This window comes from Xyrauchen texanus, chromosome 37 (genome assembly GCF_025860055.1).
Source record: "Xyrauchen texanus isolate HMW12.3.18 chromosome 37, RBS_HiC_50CHRs, whole genome shotgun sequence".
Lineage (NCBI taxonomy): Eukaryota > Metazoa > Chordata > Actinopteri > Cypriniformes > Catostomidae > Xyrauchen > Xyrauchen texanus.
In genome coordinates this window covers 36,430,481-36,452,500 of record NC_068312.1, presented here as the reverse complement: position 1 = coordinate 36,452,500, position 22,020 = coordinate 36,430,481, and the positions used below count along the sequence as shown (strand labels likewise).

Here is a 22,020-nt window from a genome sequence, read left to right as displayed (position 1 = left end):
ATCAATCCTTATCTTTTTTACTGAGTTGCTGTCTATTATTGACTTTATTTTAACCCCCCTATTGTCTTTGGGTCAATTGTGACCGAGGACAGGTTAAGAATATGTTATAAATACTGCATAGTTCTTGGTACTGAAACCAAACGTGAATTTGTCAATACAATCAAAACTTAAGTAAAAGAGAAAATTTATTTTTTGTATTTGTTAAAGAGAAATAATTTAAAACAAACTGTTCCCTCCATTGTCTTAATGGGCCAATTTTGACCGATATGGAATTAACCAGCTGTGACCTTTCACTTTCTGGATGTTATACAGCTTTAAATAATTTTTTGTACATATAAGAGTCAAATCTGACCTAAAAATAGATCAAGATCATGTAGATTTACACTCTACAATATCAGGAAGACACTTCCTCTCTGTACATGCCACACAACTGCTCGTTCAGTCACTTGTCATAGCTAGACTGGACTACAGTAACGCTCTCATTGCAGTCCTTCCTGCATGTGTTATTAGACCTCTCCAAATGATCCAGAATGCAGCAGCACGTCTGGTCTTTAATGAACCTAAGAGAGCACACGTTACACCACTCTTTGTCTCTCTCCACTGGCTGCCGGTTCATGCACATACTAAATTCAAGGCTCTGATGCTGGCATACAAAACAGTCACTTGGTCTGCTCCAGCATACCTAAAAACATTTATGCAGAGCTACGTTCCCACCAGAAGCCTGCGGTCGGCTAAGGAACGTCGCCTTGTCGTACCAACACAAAGAGACACCAAAACACTTTCCCGGACTTTCAGTTTCATCATACCACATTGGTGGAACTCATTCCCAACATTCCCAACTCAACCCGTGAAGCTAACTCACTCTGTCTTCAAAAAACGGCTAAAAACACATCTTTTCCAAAAGCACTTAACCGGTCACTAAAAAAAATTTAAAAATTGTATACTATTCTGATGATAGTGAAACTTTGTAATATGGCACTTTTCGTACCACTGTCTCCTTAAGATGATTCGCTTATGTTTTCCTCTTTTGTTAGTCGTTTAGGATAAAAGCGTCTGCCAAATGAATAAATGTATTTGAAATATTTCAAATTATCACAAATTTAGCCCCCAGCACCATATGGTTCTCTAGCTCCCCCACCTGCTTAATTGGGTACCGCATCATTCACATAATTTGTATAATTTCCTCAAAGGCGGTATATCCTCCTACACCCACACACGGGTTTTCTTTTTTTTTTTACAGTTCTGAACAGGTAATATGTTAGTAAATATGTTTACTAAAACACGATTTTACATGATGGGATGGTAAAAGACCTGTTGAATGCAATTTTATCCTAAAACATTAAATGGCAGAAATAACTTACTAAAACTTGTGAAACACTGCAACAAATTGTTTGACATTAGTGGGAATTAATGGATTTGTTACAAAGGATGTGCAAAGTGGGCCAGAAACTGTTATAATATAGATAAGATGTTATAAAATGCCAAAAGTAATTGAAATCAATGTAAATTGAGACATCCTTGGCCAATGTTTGCCAAATATTTACACTATTTTTTATCTTTAAAAACTATATTACTCCACTCATAATCAATATCTGTCTTTTCCCACATCACTGTACACTTTGGGCCCACAATAAAACACATTTTCGTTATGGGGGACTTTAGTGCCTTTGTACACTAATGAAAAATCTATGCATTTTAAATGGTTTTCAATACAGGTCAAAAATGACCCGAAGGACAAAAAGGTGCAGTTTCTTAAGACAATAGGAGGGTTAAGAATCACATGCCATTTGTATGTGATTACTACGATTGGAGATCATCAGAGTCAGTGACAGGTTTTATATATACACAATCATTAAAGATGATAATTCACTAAACAGATCTTGAAAGCCATCGGGTGATTAACATGATTAGAAAATGGGACTAGATGTTTTTTGGGGCTTTTTTGCCTCTCTTAACAGGGCAAATTAAATTGTATGCGCAGCACCGACTAAAGGACTTGATTGTTTCTGCAAAAGCATTAAGCATTTATTACATTTGAAGATATTGGAGACAATTTTGTAGCCTAAATGCAAAAAGCTGGAGGTCTCTGCAGATGCAAGCATAGACAATGCTGTCTGTTCAGTTAAACAATTCTGAAATGTACCAACTTACCCACCAAACTACAACTTGATGACAACATTAACATGATTTGTTACAGAAAATGTGTGGGGTTAAAACTGTCAGTGAGTTGTCAATAATGTGACCAGTGCTTTCAAAACACACAATAAACTGAAAGACCCTTATTACAGATGAATAAAAAAAAATGCTTAATCTCCATTAGTTTAAACTAGTGAACTTTAATCACTAGTTCAGGCATCAGAATTGTACTTCCAGATGGCAAATTCTCCGTTGTCACTGCAGGTTGCGAGCACTCCCGCATCCTTTGGATTCCACGCCACGCAGTTGACGTCCTGACTGTGCGCGCTGGGCGTGTGGGCCGAGAGGAAGAAGATGGGCTGCTCGGAGTCAGCTGTGGGGTCTTCAGTGAACACACGGACTCCATCATCACCACAAGCTGTGGCCAAAGCACCGGTCAGACGACACCTAGACAGGAGAGTGAACAGAATTATATAAAACATTCTATTTAATATGAAATGATCCCCAATAACAGCAGATTTCCATGCATCATATTTTGATTTAAAACCAGAGTGCATTGAAGACAAGCAATAGTAGGATTTTTGACATCAACCAAGAACCCTTGTGCAAGTCCCAAAATCTTCTGACTCTCTTGTCTATGGATAAAGCACATTTTAGGAGGGCCTGGGTAGCTCAGCGAGTAAAGACGCTGACTACCACACCTGGAGTCCTGAGTTCCAATCCAGGTCTCCTAAGCAACAAAATTGGCCCGGTTGCTAGGGAGGGTAGAGTCACATGGGGTAACCTCCTCGTGGTCGCTACAATGTGGTTCTCGCTCTCGGTGGGGCACGTGGCGAGTTGTGCGTGGATGGCGCGGAGAATAGCGGGAAGCCTATTGCATGTGTTACGTCTCCATGGTAACGCGCTCAACAAGTCACGCAATAAGATGCGCGGAGACAACTGAGATTAGTCCACCGCCACCCGGCTTGAGGCGAGTCACTACATCACCACGAGGACTTAGAGCACATTGGGAATTGGGGAGAAAATTAAAAAGAATACATAGTAAAATGTTCATTAAACTCAAACAACTTTGTGCACATATTTTTGTAATAGACCATGTTTGTGCTCCTTCTTGGGTGATCTTACCATGCAACATCATACACCGTTCTCCCGTGGAATCCAGACAAGGTACATACACACTTCCACGACTCTTCTGTCGAACCTACAGTGACAACAACAATACTTTCAATTTCAAATTGAAAGTATTTGAGACTATTTCAACGTAAACATTAACAGAAAACCTTATATCGTACAAAATATTGAGCCAAACATTCAGGAAAAATATACAGTACAACTACTGGCTCAAAACAATAGAACAGAAAACAGTGTTTTTCTATTAGCTTACAGTAGCCTATCAAGTATTCATGTAAGCATTCAGAATGGAATAACAATTTTACATAAAACCACAAGCTACTGGTCTTAACTTTTTTTCACACTTATGTTCCATTAATTATTTTTAAAGCTACTAAATGTGTCCTATCCAACCAAGAGCAGCGAGCAGTTTATTTGTTATTGTGGTTTGATTTATATTACTGACACACAGTTGAGGTCAGAAGTTTACATGCACCTTAGCCAAATACATTTAAACTCAGTTTTTCACAATTCCTGGCATTTAATCGTATAAAACATTCCCTGTCTTAGGTCAGGTAGGATCACTCATTTATTTTAACAATTTGAAATTTATTTCAGCTTTTAATTCTTTCATCACATTCCCAGTGGGTCAGAAGTTTACATACACTTTGTCAGTATTTGGTAGCATTGCCTTTAAATTGTTTATCTTGGGTCAAATTTTTTGGGTATCCTTCCACAAGCTTCTCACAATAAGTTGCTGGAATTTTGGCCCATTCCTCCAGACAGAACTGGTGTAACTGAGTCAGGTTTGTAGGCCTCCTTGCTCGGACACGCTTCTTCAGTTCTGCCCACAAATTTCTTTAATTTGGATTAATGTCAAGGATTTGTGATGCACACTCCAATACCTTGACATGGTTGTCCTTAAGCCATTTTCCCACAATTTGGAGGTATGCTGATATAAGGCTTGTTTAACTGTAGATATAGATACTCGTCTACCTCCAGCATCTTCACAAGGACCTTTGCTGTTGTTCTGGGATTGATTCGCACTTTTCACACCAAACTACATTAATCTCTAAGAGACAGAAAGCGTCTCCTTCCTGAGCGGTATGATGGCTGTGTAGTCCCATGGTGTTTATACTTGCGTACTATTGTTTGTACAGATGAACGTGGTACATTCAGGTGTTTGGAAATTGCTCCCAAGGATGAACCAGAATTGTGGAGGTCTAAAAATTTTTTCTAAGGTCTTCGCTGATTTCTTTGAAGCAAAGAGTCACTTAGTTTGAAGGTAGGCCTTAAAATACATCCACAGGTACACCTCCAATTCAGTACACCTCCTAACAGAAGCTAATTGTCTAATTGCCTAAAGGCTTGACATAATTTTCTGGAATTTTCCAAGCTGCTTAAAGGCACAGTTCACTTAGTGTATGTAAAATTCTGACTCACTGGAATTGTGATATAGTCAATTAAAAGTGAAACAATCGGTCTGTAAACAATTGCTGGAAACATTACTTGTGTCATGCACGAAGTAGATGTCCTAAATGACTTGCCAAAACAGTTGTTTGCTAATATTAAATCTGTGGAGTGGTTAAAAAAGTTTTAATGACTTAAACATAAGTGTATGTAAACTACTGACTTCAACTGTACTTATAAGCAGCAGGTCTATTAGGTTATATTTATACTTCAAGTCTAGGGCTGGGGACCGATACAGATTTACCGATTCGATTTGATTCCGGTTCACAAGTTTTGAATTCGGATTTCGACTCGATGTCCCTTTCGCTTACACATGAAAGAAATTCTCTCCCAACTATTGCTGTTAATTATTCAGGGGACCTTCTATCTAGGTACACAATAGGAAAACAAATATTTTACTTATTATATTTGACTAGTTTTTCATCATTTTGGTCACATTTTAGCTTTAAATATGATAATATATTGCATAATATTTTTTGTTACATTTTTATTGTTTAATAACATAATTTGTACTATTTACATGTATTAACATTGATTTGTCGAACACATGTTAAATACCGGCACTGTCTCTTTAAGAAAGATGACATTTCTGTAAAGAGCTTCTGTGGATGAGCGCATGTTAACGAGAGAGGACTCGAAGGGCTTTATCTCATTTGTCACACGTGACTAAAATTAAATGTTTATTTTTTTTTGCTGTTTTTGATCAATAACTGACTGTAAAGAACAGAAAGGGTATTGAAAGAGACGCTATTCGATGACAAATGGGTTGTGTGGATCACACATTTCATTCAGTGATTTCCTCTTATTGTGGTAGAGGGATGCGCATGGAGTAAAAGATCGATGTTGAGATTTAAGAATCGAAATCCTTCAAAAGAAGATCATGATTAATTGGAAAATCTGGTTTAGGAAAGTATCTGCATTCCCACGAGCGCATGCAAGCACACACACACACGTAAAGCTGCCAGTCAGTCAAACAGGGCACGGCTACAAAAGCAAGGAAATAAAACGTCAATCTTTAATACTTTTGTTATTTGTGTCTTTTCTCTTTCCCTTTTGACCTGCTATCGGGATTGACCAGTGGTTCTCTTGCGATCGACGTAATGAACACCCCTGATATACATTAAACTGTATGTTTGGAAATCTTTATGCTCTTGCCATCTCCAGCCGTGGACTCTCTCCAGATCTTCACAGTACGGTCATCACTACAAGACGCCAATCTCAGTCCCTCAGGGTCAAAGGTCAGACTCCAGACAGTGGAGGTATGTCCCTCTAACGTTGCTCTACATTCCCAGTCATCATCTTCCTCTTTATAAATACACACCTTGTTGTCATAACTGGCTGAAGCAAGAAGCTGAAAAAAATACATAATTTCACTCTCTGAAATATTTGAGCTTAATTGTTAATTGACTTTAAGAAGGAGAACCCCAGATAACCCATGTGTGTGTATATTGTACCTCCTGTGTCGGGTGCCAAACAACATGCTTCACGTCCTGTGTGTGTGAGTTTACGACACTCACACACTCATATTCGTCTTCCTCGTCAACTAGAAAGAAAATAAAAGTGAGGGTTCGTTCAGGCCATAGACAACAGGAGCATACATGGCAAATGGAGCACAAAATGCTACCACCAACGTACCTTCCCAGATCCACACACTTTTATCTCTGCTGCAGGTGGCCAGTAAGTTTCCGGACGGAGCCCACGCCACACACTTCACTTCATTCTCATGACCTTCTAGCACTGTCAGAGACTGTGAAACACAAATGACTGACATGTCAAGTGGGGATGAAGTTGATGCCACAAATCGCGTGAGTCTAATGCCACAAAGAAACTAACGAACCTCGAAATCATCATTGTTCTTCTTCCAGATGCATGTGGTTGCATCAAAGCTTGCTGATGCCAGATAATTGCCGCAGGGTGACCAGGCCACCTTTCTGACCGTACGCTGATGACCATCTGCCATAACACACTTACATTTCCAACTGTCTCCTGAAAGATGAGATGAGAAAAATAATAGGTTTCTTTACTTACAGAAACGTACAGTGGCAGTACCATGGTATAGTGACCAAAAATCTAAAACATTATCATGGTACCATGACCAAAAAACATGGTTATAATTTGTAACAATGACAACACGTTATTACTATGTTACCATCACCAAAAATATGCAGTTTCCCTGGTTCCATGACCAAAAAACATGGTAATAATATGTAACCATGACCAAAGAAAATTGTATTACAATAGTACCATACATTTTTTTTAATAATGTGTAACTATGACCAAAAACATAGCACTACCATGGAACCAAGTCCAAAAAACATGGCGTTACCAGATTACTGTGACCACAAATCATGGCATTACCATGGTACCATGCCCAAAAATCATGTTAATAATATGTAACCATGACAAAACATGCCCTTACCCTGGTACCATGACCAAAAACATGGCATTACCATAGTACCATGACCAAAAACATGGCATTACCATAGTACCATGACCAAAAACATGGCATTACCATAGTACCATGACCAAAAACATGGCATTACCATAGTACCATGACCAAAAACATGGCATTACCATAGTACCATGACCAAAAACATGGCATTACCATAGTACCATGACCAAAAACATGGCATTACCATAGTACCATGACCAAAAACATGGCATTACCATAGTACCATGACCAAAAACATGGCATTACCATAGTACCATGACCAAAAACATGGCATTACCATAGTACCATGACCAAAAACATGGCATTACCATAGTACCATGACCAAAAACATGGCATTACCATAGTACCATGACCAAAAACATGGCATTACCATAGTACCATGACCAAAAACATGGCATTACCATAGTACCATGACCAAAAACATGGCATTAACATAGTACCATGACCAAAAACATGGTAATAATATGAAACCATGACAAAACATGGTTTTACAATGACCAAAAATATGCCGTTACCCTGGTACCATGACAAAAAACATGGGATTACCATTGTGCCATGATGAAAAAACATGGTAATAATATGAAACCATAACAAAAAGTGGCTTTAACCTGACAAAAAACCATGGTATTACTATGTTATCATGACAAAAAACATGGGATTACCATAGTACCATGATGAAAAACATGGTAATAATTTGTAACATTGACAAGACATGGCTTTAACCTAACCAAAAATATGTCGTTACCCTGGTACCATGACCAAAAAACATGGCATTACCATTGTGCCATGACCAAAAACATGGTTATAATTTGTAACATTGACAAGACATGGCTTTACCCTGACTAAAAAACATGGTAAGAATATGTAACCATGACAAAAAAGGTATCACCATAGTACCATGACCAAAAAACTTGGTATTACTATGGTATCAAGGAAAAATATGGTAATAATATGTAACCATGACAACATTTTTTTTACTGCAATGGCACAATAACCAAAACTCATGGGAATACTACATAGGCATGTCCAAATACCCATGCTATTATGGATATTGAATACCCATAATACCATGCCTACCATGCCTATTGAATTTTATGGTAAAGCATTTACAATCAATCACAATCAAAACCTAAAATGTCAACAAGCGTTACTCTAGTCAACAGGAAGTGTAAAAAACATTCTGCAATGAACTTGAAAGAGCGTGTCATGCATCTTTGCTGTTTACGTGTCTGGTCTTTAAATGCATGGATTTAACTGATAATTAATTTTGTAAAACACATGCATGTGGTATATTTTACCTTCTTTGCCCCATATTCTTATTGCCCGGTCACCGCCACATGATGCCAGCAGTGTGCCCGCGGGGTTCCACGAGACATACCAGCAGTGCGCGTCCGGGTGCGCGCTCACCCGCTGCAGCAGCTCTAATGCGCCCTTCATGTCAATATGACTCTATGATATATTATTATCTGACCTGTAAGGAGGGCAGCTAATGTAACTGTACCACAGCCTCAAATGTCAAACCACTTCAAGACTTGTGTTTATCAGATCCTGTTCACTTCCTGCTCTGTCCCTCTGACGTCTCGCTGATGGTAGAAATGTATTTCTATAGGGCCACCCTCAGGACTGGACCCGAATAATCACGAGATTTGCTTGAATGAAAAAGTTTTATTCTGCCAAAGCATGGATTAGCAAATAAGGCAAGGTAAAAAATAATTAATTAAAAAATTTTAAATTAATTATAAAACAGGCTACATGGAAATTTTATTGAAAAAATAAAATAATTATGTATGCAACTGTACATTTGAACACATTTGCGTGTGCAATCTTCTCTAATATTATTGTATATATTTAATTTCAATGATTTATTTAGTTGTTATAATTTTTTTTTATATTATATGTGCTATTATATTTTATATATTTATTGATTCATTAATTTATTTATTCATTGTAACACATACCCTGTCTTGTGTTATTGTTCTAATGATTTAAACTGCTATAAGTAACTGAAATATATGTTTTAAACACAAAAATACAAATTAATTTTGAAATATAATTTTTGTATTTATTAAAAAAATAAACATTCACATTTCTGACAGTTGGACATAATATGGAGTACTCAAAACAATTGGATAAATAAATAATTAAATGTCCAAATTATTGAAACAATAAATAATAATTATGGGCCAGTTATATATATATATATATATATAATGCAAAGTGTGTAGATCAATTGTTAGAGTGAACTATAATAGAAAGACTTACAGTACACACCTTGCAAGGTTGGCATGTTTTTATGTGTCCTTAATTCTTAAAACAGTTTACAATGTTTATTGGCTTGATGAATAGCTATACATTTATATTGCCATTAACCCTCGTGCAATTTAAAACAGTTACTCAGAGGTCCTTACAGGACAAAAATATCCATGTAAAAAAAAACGCCATAATAATATTATATATTCATATTATTTTCCACTTTAAATTAGTTCATTTTTTAACCAACATCAGTCCTGATCATAACTACCAAATATTCATTCATTTTCAGGATTTTAACCCTTAAGATGCCAGTTTGTTTATATAATGCCACTGTTGTTTTTTTTACACACGCGCACACACACACCTCAATATACACATACAAAACACACTCTGACATCCACACCAACACACCCACACAATTTTAGCTGCATCATATATTCAGTTGGCCAGCAGTGCTCTATAATACAGTAAACAGAGAACAGGAAAAAAGCATGTATTTGCTCCATAGGCTAAACATGAGAAAAATGGCGCCATCTGGTGGAAAATATTAAAATGTACATTTTGAAGTCAGGACTCCGTAATGAAAGTATAATATCATAGATTTCATGATGTTATGGTTTCATGGCACTTGGATCAAATATTGCAGTTTTAATGGGTTTCAATGGGGACATTTTTGTCCGGAAGGTTCTGAGTGTAACTATTTTGTGTACACAGTGTATGATAGATGTATTATAGGCAGGGTTGGGGATTACGTATTTAATATACAAAATATAAGTAACTGTATTCCACTATAGTTACAATTTAAATAATTGGTAATTAGAATACAGTTACATTTAAAAGTATTTTGATTACTGCAGAGATTAATTTGCATTTTATTGTTATCTGTTTCATTTAATATTTAATCCATTCAGAAGGAAAACATTTATACATATAAATGATGCGATCCAAAGTGCATTTGAACAGCGGTGAAACACTTTCTTAAAATGTGTGACATTCATACGAGCAGACAGAGAAGTACGTTTGAAGTAAGTTTGGAGCAGGAGAAATAGAAATAAACCTTGTGTAAATTGTTAGCTTTATGCTAAGCTAAAATGCAATTTCTAGCCATTTTTTTACATGCACACGTTACCAGATACATCATATTTATTTATCAAGAAAATTCACGTTAGATCATAATTTCTTTTTTTTTCTAGTAAGACCTTTAATATTAGGGCAAACATCATATTCTTGATAATAATATATGTATTGTTTTCCTGTAAAAATATCTAAAAATCCTTAAAACAAGATCAAGTAGATTTAACCCTCCCAACCCTGATTATAGGAACTGAGGTACAAATATCAAAATTCCCACCAAAATACACACTTTTGGCAAAATGTATACCATTGGCATTAACACAGCCAAAATGATCGAAAAAAATAAAAAGACAAAAGACAAAAAAAAGGTCGCACAACGGTTAAAAAAAAAAAAAAAAATAGAAGTTTACATGGAAATAAAAACAATGCAAAATAAAGAGCAACGACAATAATAAAGCAAAAAAGTGGAACGAGGAGTTTTAATTCTTCACCCTGGACGTCATCTTAATGCACGAGAACTGACGTCAGCGCAGGACGTTTCTGATTGGCTAAAAAGGCACCTTACCGGAAACAGTTCAGCAGTAGGAGAATCTCTCCGTCTGATGGAGGAAGTGGACGGATTATTGTTTACGTTTTACTCTGGAAATAAACAATAAAATAGGCATAACAAAATGGTATTAATTTAGCGGCAAACATTCGAAATAGCTTATATTATACGTATGTTTTAGAGGGTTGTTTTAAATTAGGCTGGATTTGTGAAGGTTTTTAAAGGGTTTTGTGTGTGTTTGTGAAGGTTTTAGGCCAGTTGAGCTCACACATGATCAACTCGGATTAAACCACGGACATAGGATCTTTAGAAACAGCAAACAGGTAAAACTACTAACAAATTAATTGGTAAAATTCCTCAAATAAACCCATTTACTATTCATCGTGTTTTATTTTGATTTGGAGGTGTGAAAAATGCACTGTATTGTTCTTTTATCGCTCTTTATGTTTCTGTCTGGTCTGATCAATACCCAATCATTAAAGATACATTTGTTGATTATAAATAATTACCATTATTCACTTAAATCTGCTGTGTATATATAGTTTCACTTTCTGTTTCTAGACAAACATTAATTTACCATCATGTAATCAATAATTATGATCAATTAGTTCAACCCTCTTGTTTATGAAGTGTCTTTATTTTCTGATCAATTAAATTGTTTAAAATCATTCTATCAATCAAGTATTTTGGTCATAGTGTTATATTTGTCTCATTACATAAATGTGTGTTGTGTATTTTTCAGCTATACTGCCTGGCAGAGGTAAAACTACAGACAGAGCTGTCCACTCTCACTGCGGTGTATTTGGGTTTGTACCATTTAATCAAGGGTTTCTCAGTCTGTTTATGAGCATGTACGCACCCCCAGGAACTGCTGTGCCCGGAAACCGGAGGAGGCGAGGTGGCACGGCCCTACCCAAACAGCCAGAGCGGAGCTTGGCATCTGCACTGCCCGGGGCCCTCTCCATCACCGCCCTGTGTACAGCCCTGGCAGAACCAGCCTGGCTCCGTGTTCATGGAGGTACCTGCTCCAGACAAGAGCTGGGGGTCGCAGACGTCTTGGGACATGTAGATGAGAAACTTATTAATGGTTGGTATTTTACATATGTAACATATATAACCTAAATGATGTATTTGGCCAAGGGACAATCATTAGATGTGGCCCTTAAGAGGTAGTTATTTTAGGATTGATGAACAATTATCATTTAGTGTAATGTCAATACATAAAACTGAGAAACATAACTCATTTATGTGAAGTTTTTACAGAGAGAAATTGAGTTCCTCTTGTGATGCAATAAGCCAAAAATGGTTCTCTCCCACAGATTTCTGTATTAACTCCCAGTCCATCCTGCTGCTACGGGTCATTGCTGCTTTCTGTTTCTTGGGCATTCTGTGCAGCCTGACAGCATTTCTCCTGGACGTCTTTGGACCTAAACACCCAGCACTCAAGATCACACGCAGATATGCCTTCGCTCACATTCTCACAGGTATGAGTTCATGATAGTACAGCGTCATGTGTTGTTATTCCTCATTATTTAAACTTGATGGACACAAACCAACAAAGCCACTTTTTGATTCCTAAACCATGTTTTACTTGTCTGCAATATATTTGAATCAGAATATATATATATACACTCACCTAAAGGATTATTAGGAACACCTGTTCAATTTCTCATTAATGCAATTATCTAATCAACCAATCACATGGCAGTTGCTTCAATGCATTTAGGGGTGTGGTCCTGGTCAAGACAATCTCCTGAACTCCAAACTGAATGTCAGAATGGGAAAGAAAGGTGATTTAAGCAATTTTGAGCGTGGCATGTTTGTTGGTGCCAGACGGGCGGTCTGAGTATTTCACAATCTGCTCAGTTACTGGGATTTTCACGCACAACCATTTCTAGGGTTTACAAAGAATGGTGTGAAAAGGAAAAACATCCAGTATGCAGCAGTCCTGTGGGCTGAAAATGCCTTGTTGATGCTAGAGGTCAGAGGAGAATGGGCCGACTGATTCAAGCTGATAGAAGAACAACTTTGCCTGAAATAACCACTCGTTACAACCGAGGTATGCAGCAAAGCATTTGTGAAGCCACAACACGCACAACCTTGAGGCGGATGGGCTACAACAGCAGAAGACCCCACCGGTACCACTCATCTCCACTACAAATAGGAAAAAGAGGCTACAATTTGCAAGAGCTCACCAAAATTGGACCGTTGAAGACTGGAAAAATGTTGCCTGGTCTGATGAGTCTCGATTTCTGTTGAGACATTCAGATGGTAGAGTCAGAATTTGGCATAAACAGAATGAGAACATGGATCCATCATGCCTTGTTACCACTGTGCAGGCTGGTGGTGGTGGTGTAATGGTGTGGGGGATGTTTTCTTGGCACACTTTAGGCCCCTTAGTGCCAATTGGGCATCGTTTAAATGCCACGGCCTACCTGAGCATTGTTTCTGACCATGTCCATCCATTTATGGCCACCATGTACCCATCCTCTGATGGCTACTTCCAGCAGGATAATGCACCATGTCACAAAGCTCGAATCATTTCAAATTGGTTTCTTGAACATGACAATGAGTTCACTGTACTAAAATGGCCCCCACAGTCACCAGATCTCAACCCAATAGAGCATCTTTGGGATGTGGTGGAACGGGAGCTTCATGCCCTGGATGTGCATCCCACAAATCTCCATCAACTGCAAGATGCTATCCTATCAATATGGGCCAACATTTCTAAAGAATGCTTTCAGCACCTTGTTGAATCAATGCCACGTAGAATTAAGGCAGTTCTGAAGGTGAAAGGGGGTCAAACACAGTATTAGTATGGTGTTCCTAATAATCCTTTAGGTGAGTGTATATGTGTATTGAATTATCTTTTGTTTGAATTATCCCTCTTTGGGGCCATTTTGTTTAGCAAATATTTATATACAATGATATACAATGCAATTAATTTGATTAATTAATCGACGTATCTTGTAATTAACTGGATTAAAAATTATAATCAATTGACAGCCCTAATAATATTTGAAGCTGTCTGCAGAACCTCTACCTTTTTGACAAATTTTATTGTCATAATGCCCAGCCCTTGTCTTAATATCATACTGTCTGTATTCCAGTGCTCCAGTGCGCTACAGTGATCGGCTTTTGCTACTGGGCCTCTGAACTCATTTTATCACTGCAACAGCAGCACAAAAAGTTCCACGGCTCACTGATCTATGTCACATTTGCCATCAGTTTTTACCTGGTGGCTGGTGCCGGCGGAGCCTCTATTTTAGCCACAGCGGCCAACCTGCTCCGTCATTACCCCACTGAGGAGGAGGAGCAAGCCCTGGAGCTTCTCTCCGAGATGGAGGAGAGCAGTGAAACGTACCCAGCTGACTATGATATTGCCAATCAATTCCAACCTCCACCTGCCTACACACCTTGATCACCAACCACCGTTCCTCAACGCCACTCCATTTGTCACACGCCATCATTGGCTTTCAGACAATAAATGACTGCGATCTGCAGATTTTAGGTCCCCCATCAACAAAATAATATATATTCAGTATCCCACATCATCAGAAATGTCCATGCTCACACTTAAACAAATGTTTACTTTGGGGGACAGTGCTTGAGCGCATGGATACATTTTAAGAGAATAATTACGCCAGTGCTTGTAGAGTTCCTAATTCTGTCTGTGACCATTTGAATTCATCTTGCACTAGATTGCATGTATCTGGCAGTAACAACCCATTACAAATCTAGAAGACATATTTTGGCAGGCTTTATTATCTAAAGACTTAAGAAATGTAAAATGCAAAGCATCTCATCACGATGCTTGTTGAAGGTGCATTTACACGCAGCGTTTCTGGCACACTAAACTGTGGGAAATGATCTCTATAATATTTGTTCTTATTTCTGTTGCATCGCAGGTTCATCACCGTACATTTTTTCATTTTAGATGTTATTTAGCTGAACTTTTGATTTGCCTCTTAAATATTAGTTTGTCTGCTTTTTTTATCATGCAAAGTATCAAATTGTCATTTTATTTATTTGAATTAACCAGTAGCCTACAGATGTTACATTCATTCTTTTAAAATGGATTTCTGTTGGCTTCTGGTAATGTTGTTTTAAAGATCATTCAGAGATACTCCAGACTGACGAACAAAAAACAAATGAGTTTTTAATCATTATTGGACCTTCCAGTTTAAATAGATTCTCAAATAAACTAGAAATATTTCAGTATCAAATTGTACCGGTTATTTGGAAGCGTTCTGGTTTGCCAACATCCCACTGTTAGTGTATTATGTATTCCTGAGTTGTAGTTTTTTTTTTTTTGTGAAACTGTGTTTGGTGTGTTTTTAGTAGTCATAGTATGAGAACATCCAGATGAAAGAGTCTTAAATTTGATCATGATTGTATCCACAATTTCACTAGGTTTGCTTCTGGTTTGATTATTTTTATAAAATCACTGCATGGCATAAATGGTCTATGCTGTGATTTTCAACATTTCTTACGTTGTATGGTTTTTTTTTTTTTTTTTTTTTTTAGTAATTTGGTTGTTTTGTGTTTTACTTAATTTTACATGTTCTTTTTGTGTTGTTTTAAAATGCGTTTAATTACATTTAAAGTAAAAATTATTCAAAATAATGTGTGTGCGTGTGTTTTCTGAACGTGCCTGCTGCATACTGTATATATGCTAAAGTTTAGGCTTGTCTACAGATGTTGTAGTCATTAGCCTAATCTTAAACTTTGTCATATGTAGCACATGCAGATGTATGAATTTAGGTTAAAATAGTGTTTATTAACCGAGTATATGTCAAAAAGCAATCTTAGTTTACCATTCCAATTGCACAATGTCCACCAGTCATCCACCCCTGAGGAACCTACCCAACTGGTCCAGGGTTCGAGATCTGGACAGGGTGAGCTTCTGTCTTGTGACTGTGTGGCCGGATCTCCACCCGTGGACCTCAGAAGTTCAAAAGCAGCTGCTCAGCCCAGAATAGATTCAAATGGCACACACATTGCCTCTCCAAAGAAAGATATTCTGTTTCTTTACATAAAGACACTGGAGAGATTGCATGCAAAAATAGAAGATCTGAAGCATGTTAATAAAGGTTTTATAATGGCAAACATCTTGTATTGTGGATAATCTGGGTGTAGCAGGTATTTACCTTTACAGAATCAGTTGATAATCGAGCACCAACATTCACCAAGAGGTATATATTGATTAAACTTAATTTTCCAGTTGTCATATACATATTGTATGATGCCCACTTCCAATGAGGATGAGTTTGCTATTTATAATGGCCAGTTGGGTACATTTTTACTATAAACCACCATTTTTGACCAGCCCCAACCAGTAAGTGGTGAAATGTACGAAGAATGTGAATTGCCAAAAAACTAAACTGTGGAAGTGAAAGTGAGAGTGGAGATTTATTGTTAAAAAGGATTAAATATTGATCTGTTTCTCACCCACACTTATCATATCACTTCTGAAGACATGGATTTAACCACTGGAGCCTTATGGATTACTTTTATGCTGCCTTTATGTGCTTTTTGGAGCTTTAACATTTTGGTCACCATTCACTTGCATTGTGGGACCTACAGAGCTGCTGAAGAAAGAAAGTCACATCCGGGATGGCATGAGGTGAGTAAATGATGAGAATTTTCATTTTTTTGGGTGAAATATCCCTTTAAGACAAAGCCACATTAGGTAAATTTCTCAAAAAAGTTATCCTATTTACTTCTCTAAAAATTGTAATCAGATTACTTGACTGGTTACTTCATCAAAAGTAATCACATTACTAATTACTTTTAAGTAACTTTCTAAAACCTTATTTGTTTTTACGCTAAATATAATAGTCCGTATTTCCTCATTGTTCAGTGTCGCACACCCTTCAGCGGTCACAGAAAAGGAAACAGATGGTTTTTTTGTGGTGTCATGTTCGTAGAAGCTGTTTGAGACCATTCCATATCTGTTTTCATGCTTTAGGAGACAATTTGTCTCCTGACTAAGAGGACTAGGTCACGTAGGCCACTTCTCTGGTGTCTTCATGACCCAACAACATACATTTGATTATGAATGTTTCTGCCAAGTTAACAAGAATAAAACTTCAGCTCCCCTGAGAGATTGTACAATTATCTCTATGTTTTAAGTTCCAGTAAGATAAGACCAGTCTGCAACAGAAGCTTTCTAGAATAAGACCTTGAATAGGAAAAACTGTGTGTGTTTTTCCAAAGGTATTTCTGTTTCAGGAATTCAGTAAAGTGAGAAGAGCAGTCGAGAGGTGGACAACTGGTCCTCAGAGACCTACTACTGCCTATTAAGGGAAGACTGTCCATGGCCTAGGACCTGACTTGGACCATTGGATCCTATATACAAAACTAAAATGTCATGCCAACAATCAATGAGACAAATGATGTACACAATGACCAGGGCCGCCGCTGGCTAAATTGATGCCCTATGCAGAGTTCCAGGGGGACGGGGGTTTCATGTGATATGAGCACGAAGTGCTCATCTGTGTTCTGCAACTGCTTTTGGGTCCTTGAATAACATATAACGTGTGAGTAATGACAGCCGGTGGACTTTCTGGTGCCCTCCTAGGGTACGATGGTGCCCCCCTAGTGAGTTGGTGCCCTACGCAGACTGCGTAGTCTGCTTATAGGGAGCGGTGGTACTGAAGATGACCATGTTCAGAAATGTTCTATAGTTATCTATGCTTGTAACCAATCAGAATTCTAGAAGCTATAGAATTAGCATCAATGATGCTGTATATGACTATAAGTATTGATGTTTTTGGACCTGAGTTCAGTTCGGGATTCTCCTGTCTTTGAACTCAGAGGCTTTTTTTTACTGCTGACTTCTGCCATTTTATTGGCAGCAGGAATATTCAACTAATTTGATTGACACCTCGACTCCTGGTCTTCATTCCAAGCCTACTGGTCTACGGGGCCAAGCTGTACTTGTCAGCTGTAAAGGCATGGACTCCACAAGACCTCTGAAGGTGTCCTGTGGTATCTGGCACCAAGACGTTAGCAACAGATCCTTTAAGTCCCATAAGTTGCGAGGTGGGGCCTCCATGGATCGGACTTGTTGGTCCAGCACATCCCCTAGATGCTCAATCGGATTGAGATCTGTGGAATTTGGAGGCAAAGTCAACACCTTGAACTCTTTGTCATGTTCCTCAAACCATTCCAGTGTGGTAGGGCGCATTATCCTACTGAAATAGACAATCAGGGAATACTGTTGCCATGAAGGGGTGTACGTGGTCTGCAACAATCTTTAGGCAGGTGTACATGTCAAAGTGACATTCACATGAATGCCAGGACCCAAGGTTTCCCAGAAGAACATTGCCCAGAGCATCACACTGCCTCCGCCGGCCTGCCTTCTTCCCATAGTGCATCCTGCTGCAATCTCTTCCCCAGGTAAATGAGGCACACGCACTCGGCCGTCCACATGATCTAAAAGAAAACGTGATTCATCAGACCACTTCCAGTGCTCCATGGTTTCGTTGGTGGACAGGGGTCAGCATGGGCACTCTGACTGGTCTTCAGCTACGCAGCCCCATTGTCAGCAAGCTGCGAGCACTGTGTGTTCTGACACCTTTCTATCATGGCCAGCATTACGCATTTCAGCAATTTGTGCTACAGTGGCTCTTCTGTGGGATCGAACCAGACGGGCTAGCCTTCGCTCCTCACACGCATCAGTGTGCCTTGGGCGCCCATGACCCTGTAGCCGGTTCACCGGTTGTCCTTCCTTGGACCACTTCTGGTAGGTACTAACCACTGCATACTTATATTTGATTTCTTTTTCAACTAATGGTCTGAGATAGGGGACAATCTTCAGAAAAGACAGACATTTTATGTGTTAAAAAACGTGCTACTTTTCATGCTAGATTAAATTTATGCTTTAAAAATGTTAATGGGAGTCCAAGTGCCAAGAACAGAAGGACAGAAAATTGTGGTCGCCCACAAAAAATACCCCTTTTCTCAGCTGCCTCAGAGACACCGTCTTAAACAAAAAGAAGGGCCTGTCTCTATGACAACACCAGGTGAACTACTACAATACAGTACATACAATACAATAACAACATGTTGTTCTATATATATTTGCTGCGACTGAGGTTGAGCAGTTGTTTATCTTCTCCAGCTGTTAGGAGGTACCAAAGGCTTCCACAGGGTAGGGTGGAGGCACGGTCATATCATTGCTCCCTCTCAGTATCACCTGTAGTCCGTCCCAGCATCCCCGCACACCCACCCTGAAGGAGTATGAGGTCATCATAGGACAGCTCTATCACGCTAACACCTCGCAGGTCCAAGAGGTCAGCAGTAATTCATTACATCTGCTATGACTCACATAATGAGTGCTTAGTAAATTTAGAGGCACTTAATAGGACCTGAAACTCTTAAAAAATATAGTCCTTTTTATTTCTTTTTCAACTAATGGTCAGAGATAGGAGACAACCTTCAGAAAATACAGACATTTTATGTGTTTAAAACGTGCTACTTTTCATGCTAGATTAATTTTATGCTTTAAAAATGTTAATGGGAGTCCAAGTGCCAAGAACAGAAGGACAGGAAATTGTGGTCGCCCTCAAAAAAATACCCCTTTTCTCAGCTTTCTTTATCCACTACGTACTAAAATACATACAATACAATAGCTACATGTTGTTCTCTAAAATTCTCATAAGATTCACATTTCGCATTTTGCTGCTACTGAGGTTGAGGTACGAGTAGGTTTAGGAGTAGGGGTAGGATTATGGTTTAGGGTTGGGGTAGGGTTGAGGTTAACAGTGTGATTACAGATGAAATTAAATTCATGTTCTTCAAATGTAATTATAATGCAACAACACGTATGTTCATAATAAGTACATTGTATCAAATTTGTAAATATTAACTTAGTAGTTAAAACAACGTATATAAAGTGGGTTTTAAACTTATAATAAATAGTAATAATAAATATAACAAGTTATAAATATTTATTCAAATAAAATATAACAAATATGTAATTAAAAAAATGATAATTGCATAAAGAAAATAAAGTGTTTAAGGACCATTAAGACTTTTTTCATTGTGACATCATTTTAATGACAGTTCTGAACATTTACTCCCAGATTTTCATTATCACCTTATTGTAAAAAATCTCATGTTTATCATTACTGTAATAGAAAAAATATGAATAGATTATTTGTATTGTAAAGTAGTTTATGTTTATGATATTTTCATATTATGCCACGGGGCAGTTGAATGCTTGATTCTGATTGGTTGATGGACGTTCAAAGGTGTGCAATTATTTTCCAGAAATATTCGCCAAATTATTTCTAAGGAACAAACAGGCTACAACAGAAATAACGAAATAAACAGAGACATTGGCTAAGTAAGCCAGATAAGAATGACAAACAATTTCTATAATATCCAAAATGAATTTGAATATCTGCGGAAAGTGCCCTCTGAAAATATCATGTGGTATGAGGTGTGGTAACCGTGGTATAAGCAGAATAATTGTTTCTCTCGTCAATTATTCCTTACATATTTACTGTGCTTAGTTGTTATAAAAATATTGGTAACACTTTACAATACAGGTGCATTAATAAGCATTAATTCATGCTTAACTAATGCACAGATAATGCTGAGTTAATGTATGACTCATGATTAACTAAGCCATTCATTAATGATTGCTAATAAAGAGTCTGTATGATTAATATTTACATTTACATTTATGCATTTGGCAGATGCTTTTATCCAAAGTGACTTACAGTGCACTTATTACAGGGACAATCCCCCCCGGAGCAACCTGGATTGCTCAAGGACACAATGGTGGTGGCTGTGGAGATTAAACCAGCAACCTCCTGATTACCAGTTATGTGCTTTTGCCCACTACACCACCACCACTCCCATGTATACTTAATATATTATACTTATTCATATATGAATTTCTATTAATTAAATGTGTCATCATGGATTAATTCCCTATCAACTTATTATATGAACTAATAGTGTTAATTAATCTGTTAATTACCACAATGAGATGAAGGCAGGTATTTGAACTTCCACCCAATACGGGTACACTAATATGCATTAATACATGCTTAATTACGGCATTATTACCGCAAATGAATGTGTTAATTACAACAATAACTTAATGATGAGTTAATATTCATGCGCCTCAATAAGTAAAGTCATAACATAATGATATCTTTGCAAACCATTAGTTAATAATTCAATTAAAAAAATGCAGATACAGCCAAAGTACTGCCTAAATAGTAATTAACACACGAATTTGCAGTAATTATGCAGTAATTAAGCATGTATTAATGCATATTAGTGCACCCGTATTGGGTGGAAGTTCAAATACTTGCCTTCAGCTCATTGTGTTAATTAACACTATTAGTTCATAGAATAAGTTGTTAGGGAATTAATCCACGATTACACATTTAATTAATAGCAATTCATATATGACTTAATATATGAATCAGACAGACTCTTTATTAGTTGATGATGTGGCAATCATTAATGAATGACTTAGTTAATCACGAGTCATACATTAACTCAATATTATCTGTGCAATAGTTAAGCATTAATTAATGTATATTAATGCACCCGAATAAATGTGATCCTAAAAGTTGATGCCAAAAAAAAAGTTATTATTTTAGGGTGAAATATGACCGGGACATGCTTTCCCATTATGCTATAATGTAATTGTATCTGATGGATATTGTCTCTTTTAGGGGGGATGTTTTTAAGCATTTTACAAAACTACCTCTCAAACCATTGTCAAAGAAACAGTAGGTTGACTTTAGCACTTCTAATGCAAAATTTGCAGTCAATTTGTTATTCTCTATTTTTTTTGACTTGTCACTCCTAGGCACCCAAGTCAGACCAGTAGAGAGACTGTGATTTTACCAGCCATCAAATGCAATTTCAGCAGCACCCTGTCAGAACAACAGAGAAGAGTGCTTAGAAGCACTGTGAACTCTTAACACGTCTATCGTCTTGACAA

General features: G+C 37.6%; 2 protein-coding genes across 2 annotated transcripts; one reads left to right on the top strand and one right to left on the bottom strand.

The window, feature by feature from the left end:
- Positions 1-175: 175 nt before the first annotated feature.
- ciao1 (cytosolic iron-sulfur assembly component 1) lies at positions 176-8,759 on the bottom strand. Its single transcript, XM_052108289.1, has 7 exons — positions 8,467-8,759; positions 6,554-6,702; positions 6,352-6,463; positions 6,171-6,259; positions 5,872-6,067; positions 3,262-3,337; positions 176-2,583 (listed from the first exon to the last, which is right to left on the bottom strand). Exons 1-7 carry the CDS (start codon positions 8,603-8,605, stop codon positions 2,349-2,351), a joined length of 996 nt encoding a protein of 331 aa, XP_051964249.1. The 5' UTR covers positions 8,606-8,759; the 3' UTR covers positions 176-2,348.
- A 2,317-nt stretch (positions 8,760-11,076) lies between these two features.
- Positions 11,077-15,611, top strand: LOC127630656 (transmembrane protein 127). The gene is made up of 5 exons (XM_052108294.1): positions 11,077-11,169; positions 11,289-11,365; positions 11,785-12,129; positions 12,362-12,526; positions 14,153-15,611. Exons 3-5 carry the CDS (start codon positions 11,886-11,888, stop codon positions 14,461-14,463), a joined length of 720 nt encoding a protein of 239 aa, XP_051964254.1. The 5' UTR covers positions 11,077-11,169; positions 11,289-11,365; positions 11,785-11,885; the 3' UTR covers positions 14,464-15,611.
- The last annotated feature ends 6,409 nt before the right edge of the window (positions 15,612-22,020 follow it).

Coding starts and splice junctions, on each gene's coding strand:
- LOC127630656 (XM_052108294.1), top strand. CDS start 11,886: ATGAGCATGTACGCACCCCCAGGAACTGCTGTGCCCGGAAACCGGAGG. Junction 12,130..12,361: donor AGATGAGAAACTTATTAATG/GTTGGTATTTTA, acceptor TCTCTCCCACAG/ATTTCTGTATTAACTCCCAG. Junction 12,527..14,152: donor CTTCGCTCACATTCTCACAG/GTATGAGTTCAT, acceptor TCTGTATTCCAG/TGCTCCAGTGCGCTACAGTG.
- ciao1 (XM_052108289.1), bottom strand. CDS start 8,605: ATGAAGGGCGCATTAGAGCTGCTGCAGCGGGTGAGCGCGCACCCGGAC. Junction 6,068..6,170: donor TTTGGCACCCGACACAGGAG/GTACAATATACA, acceptor TATTTTTTTCAG/CTTCTTGCTTCAGCCAGTTA. Junction 2,584..3,261: donor ACGGTGTATGATGTTGCATG/GTAAGATCACCC, acceptor TCTCCTGTCTAG/GTGTCGTCTGACCGGTGCTT.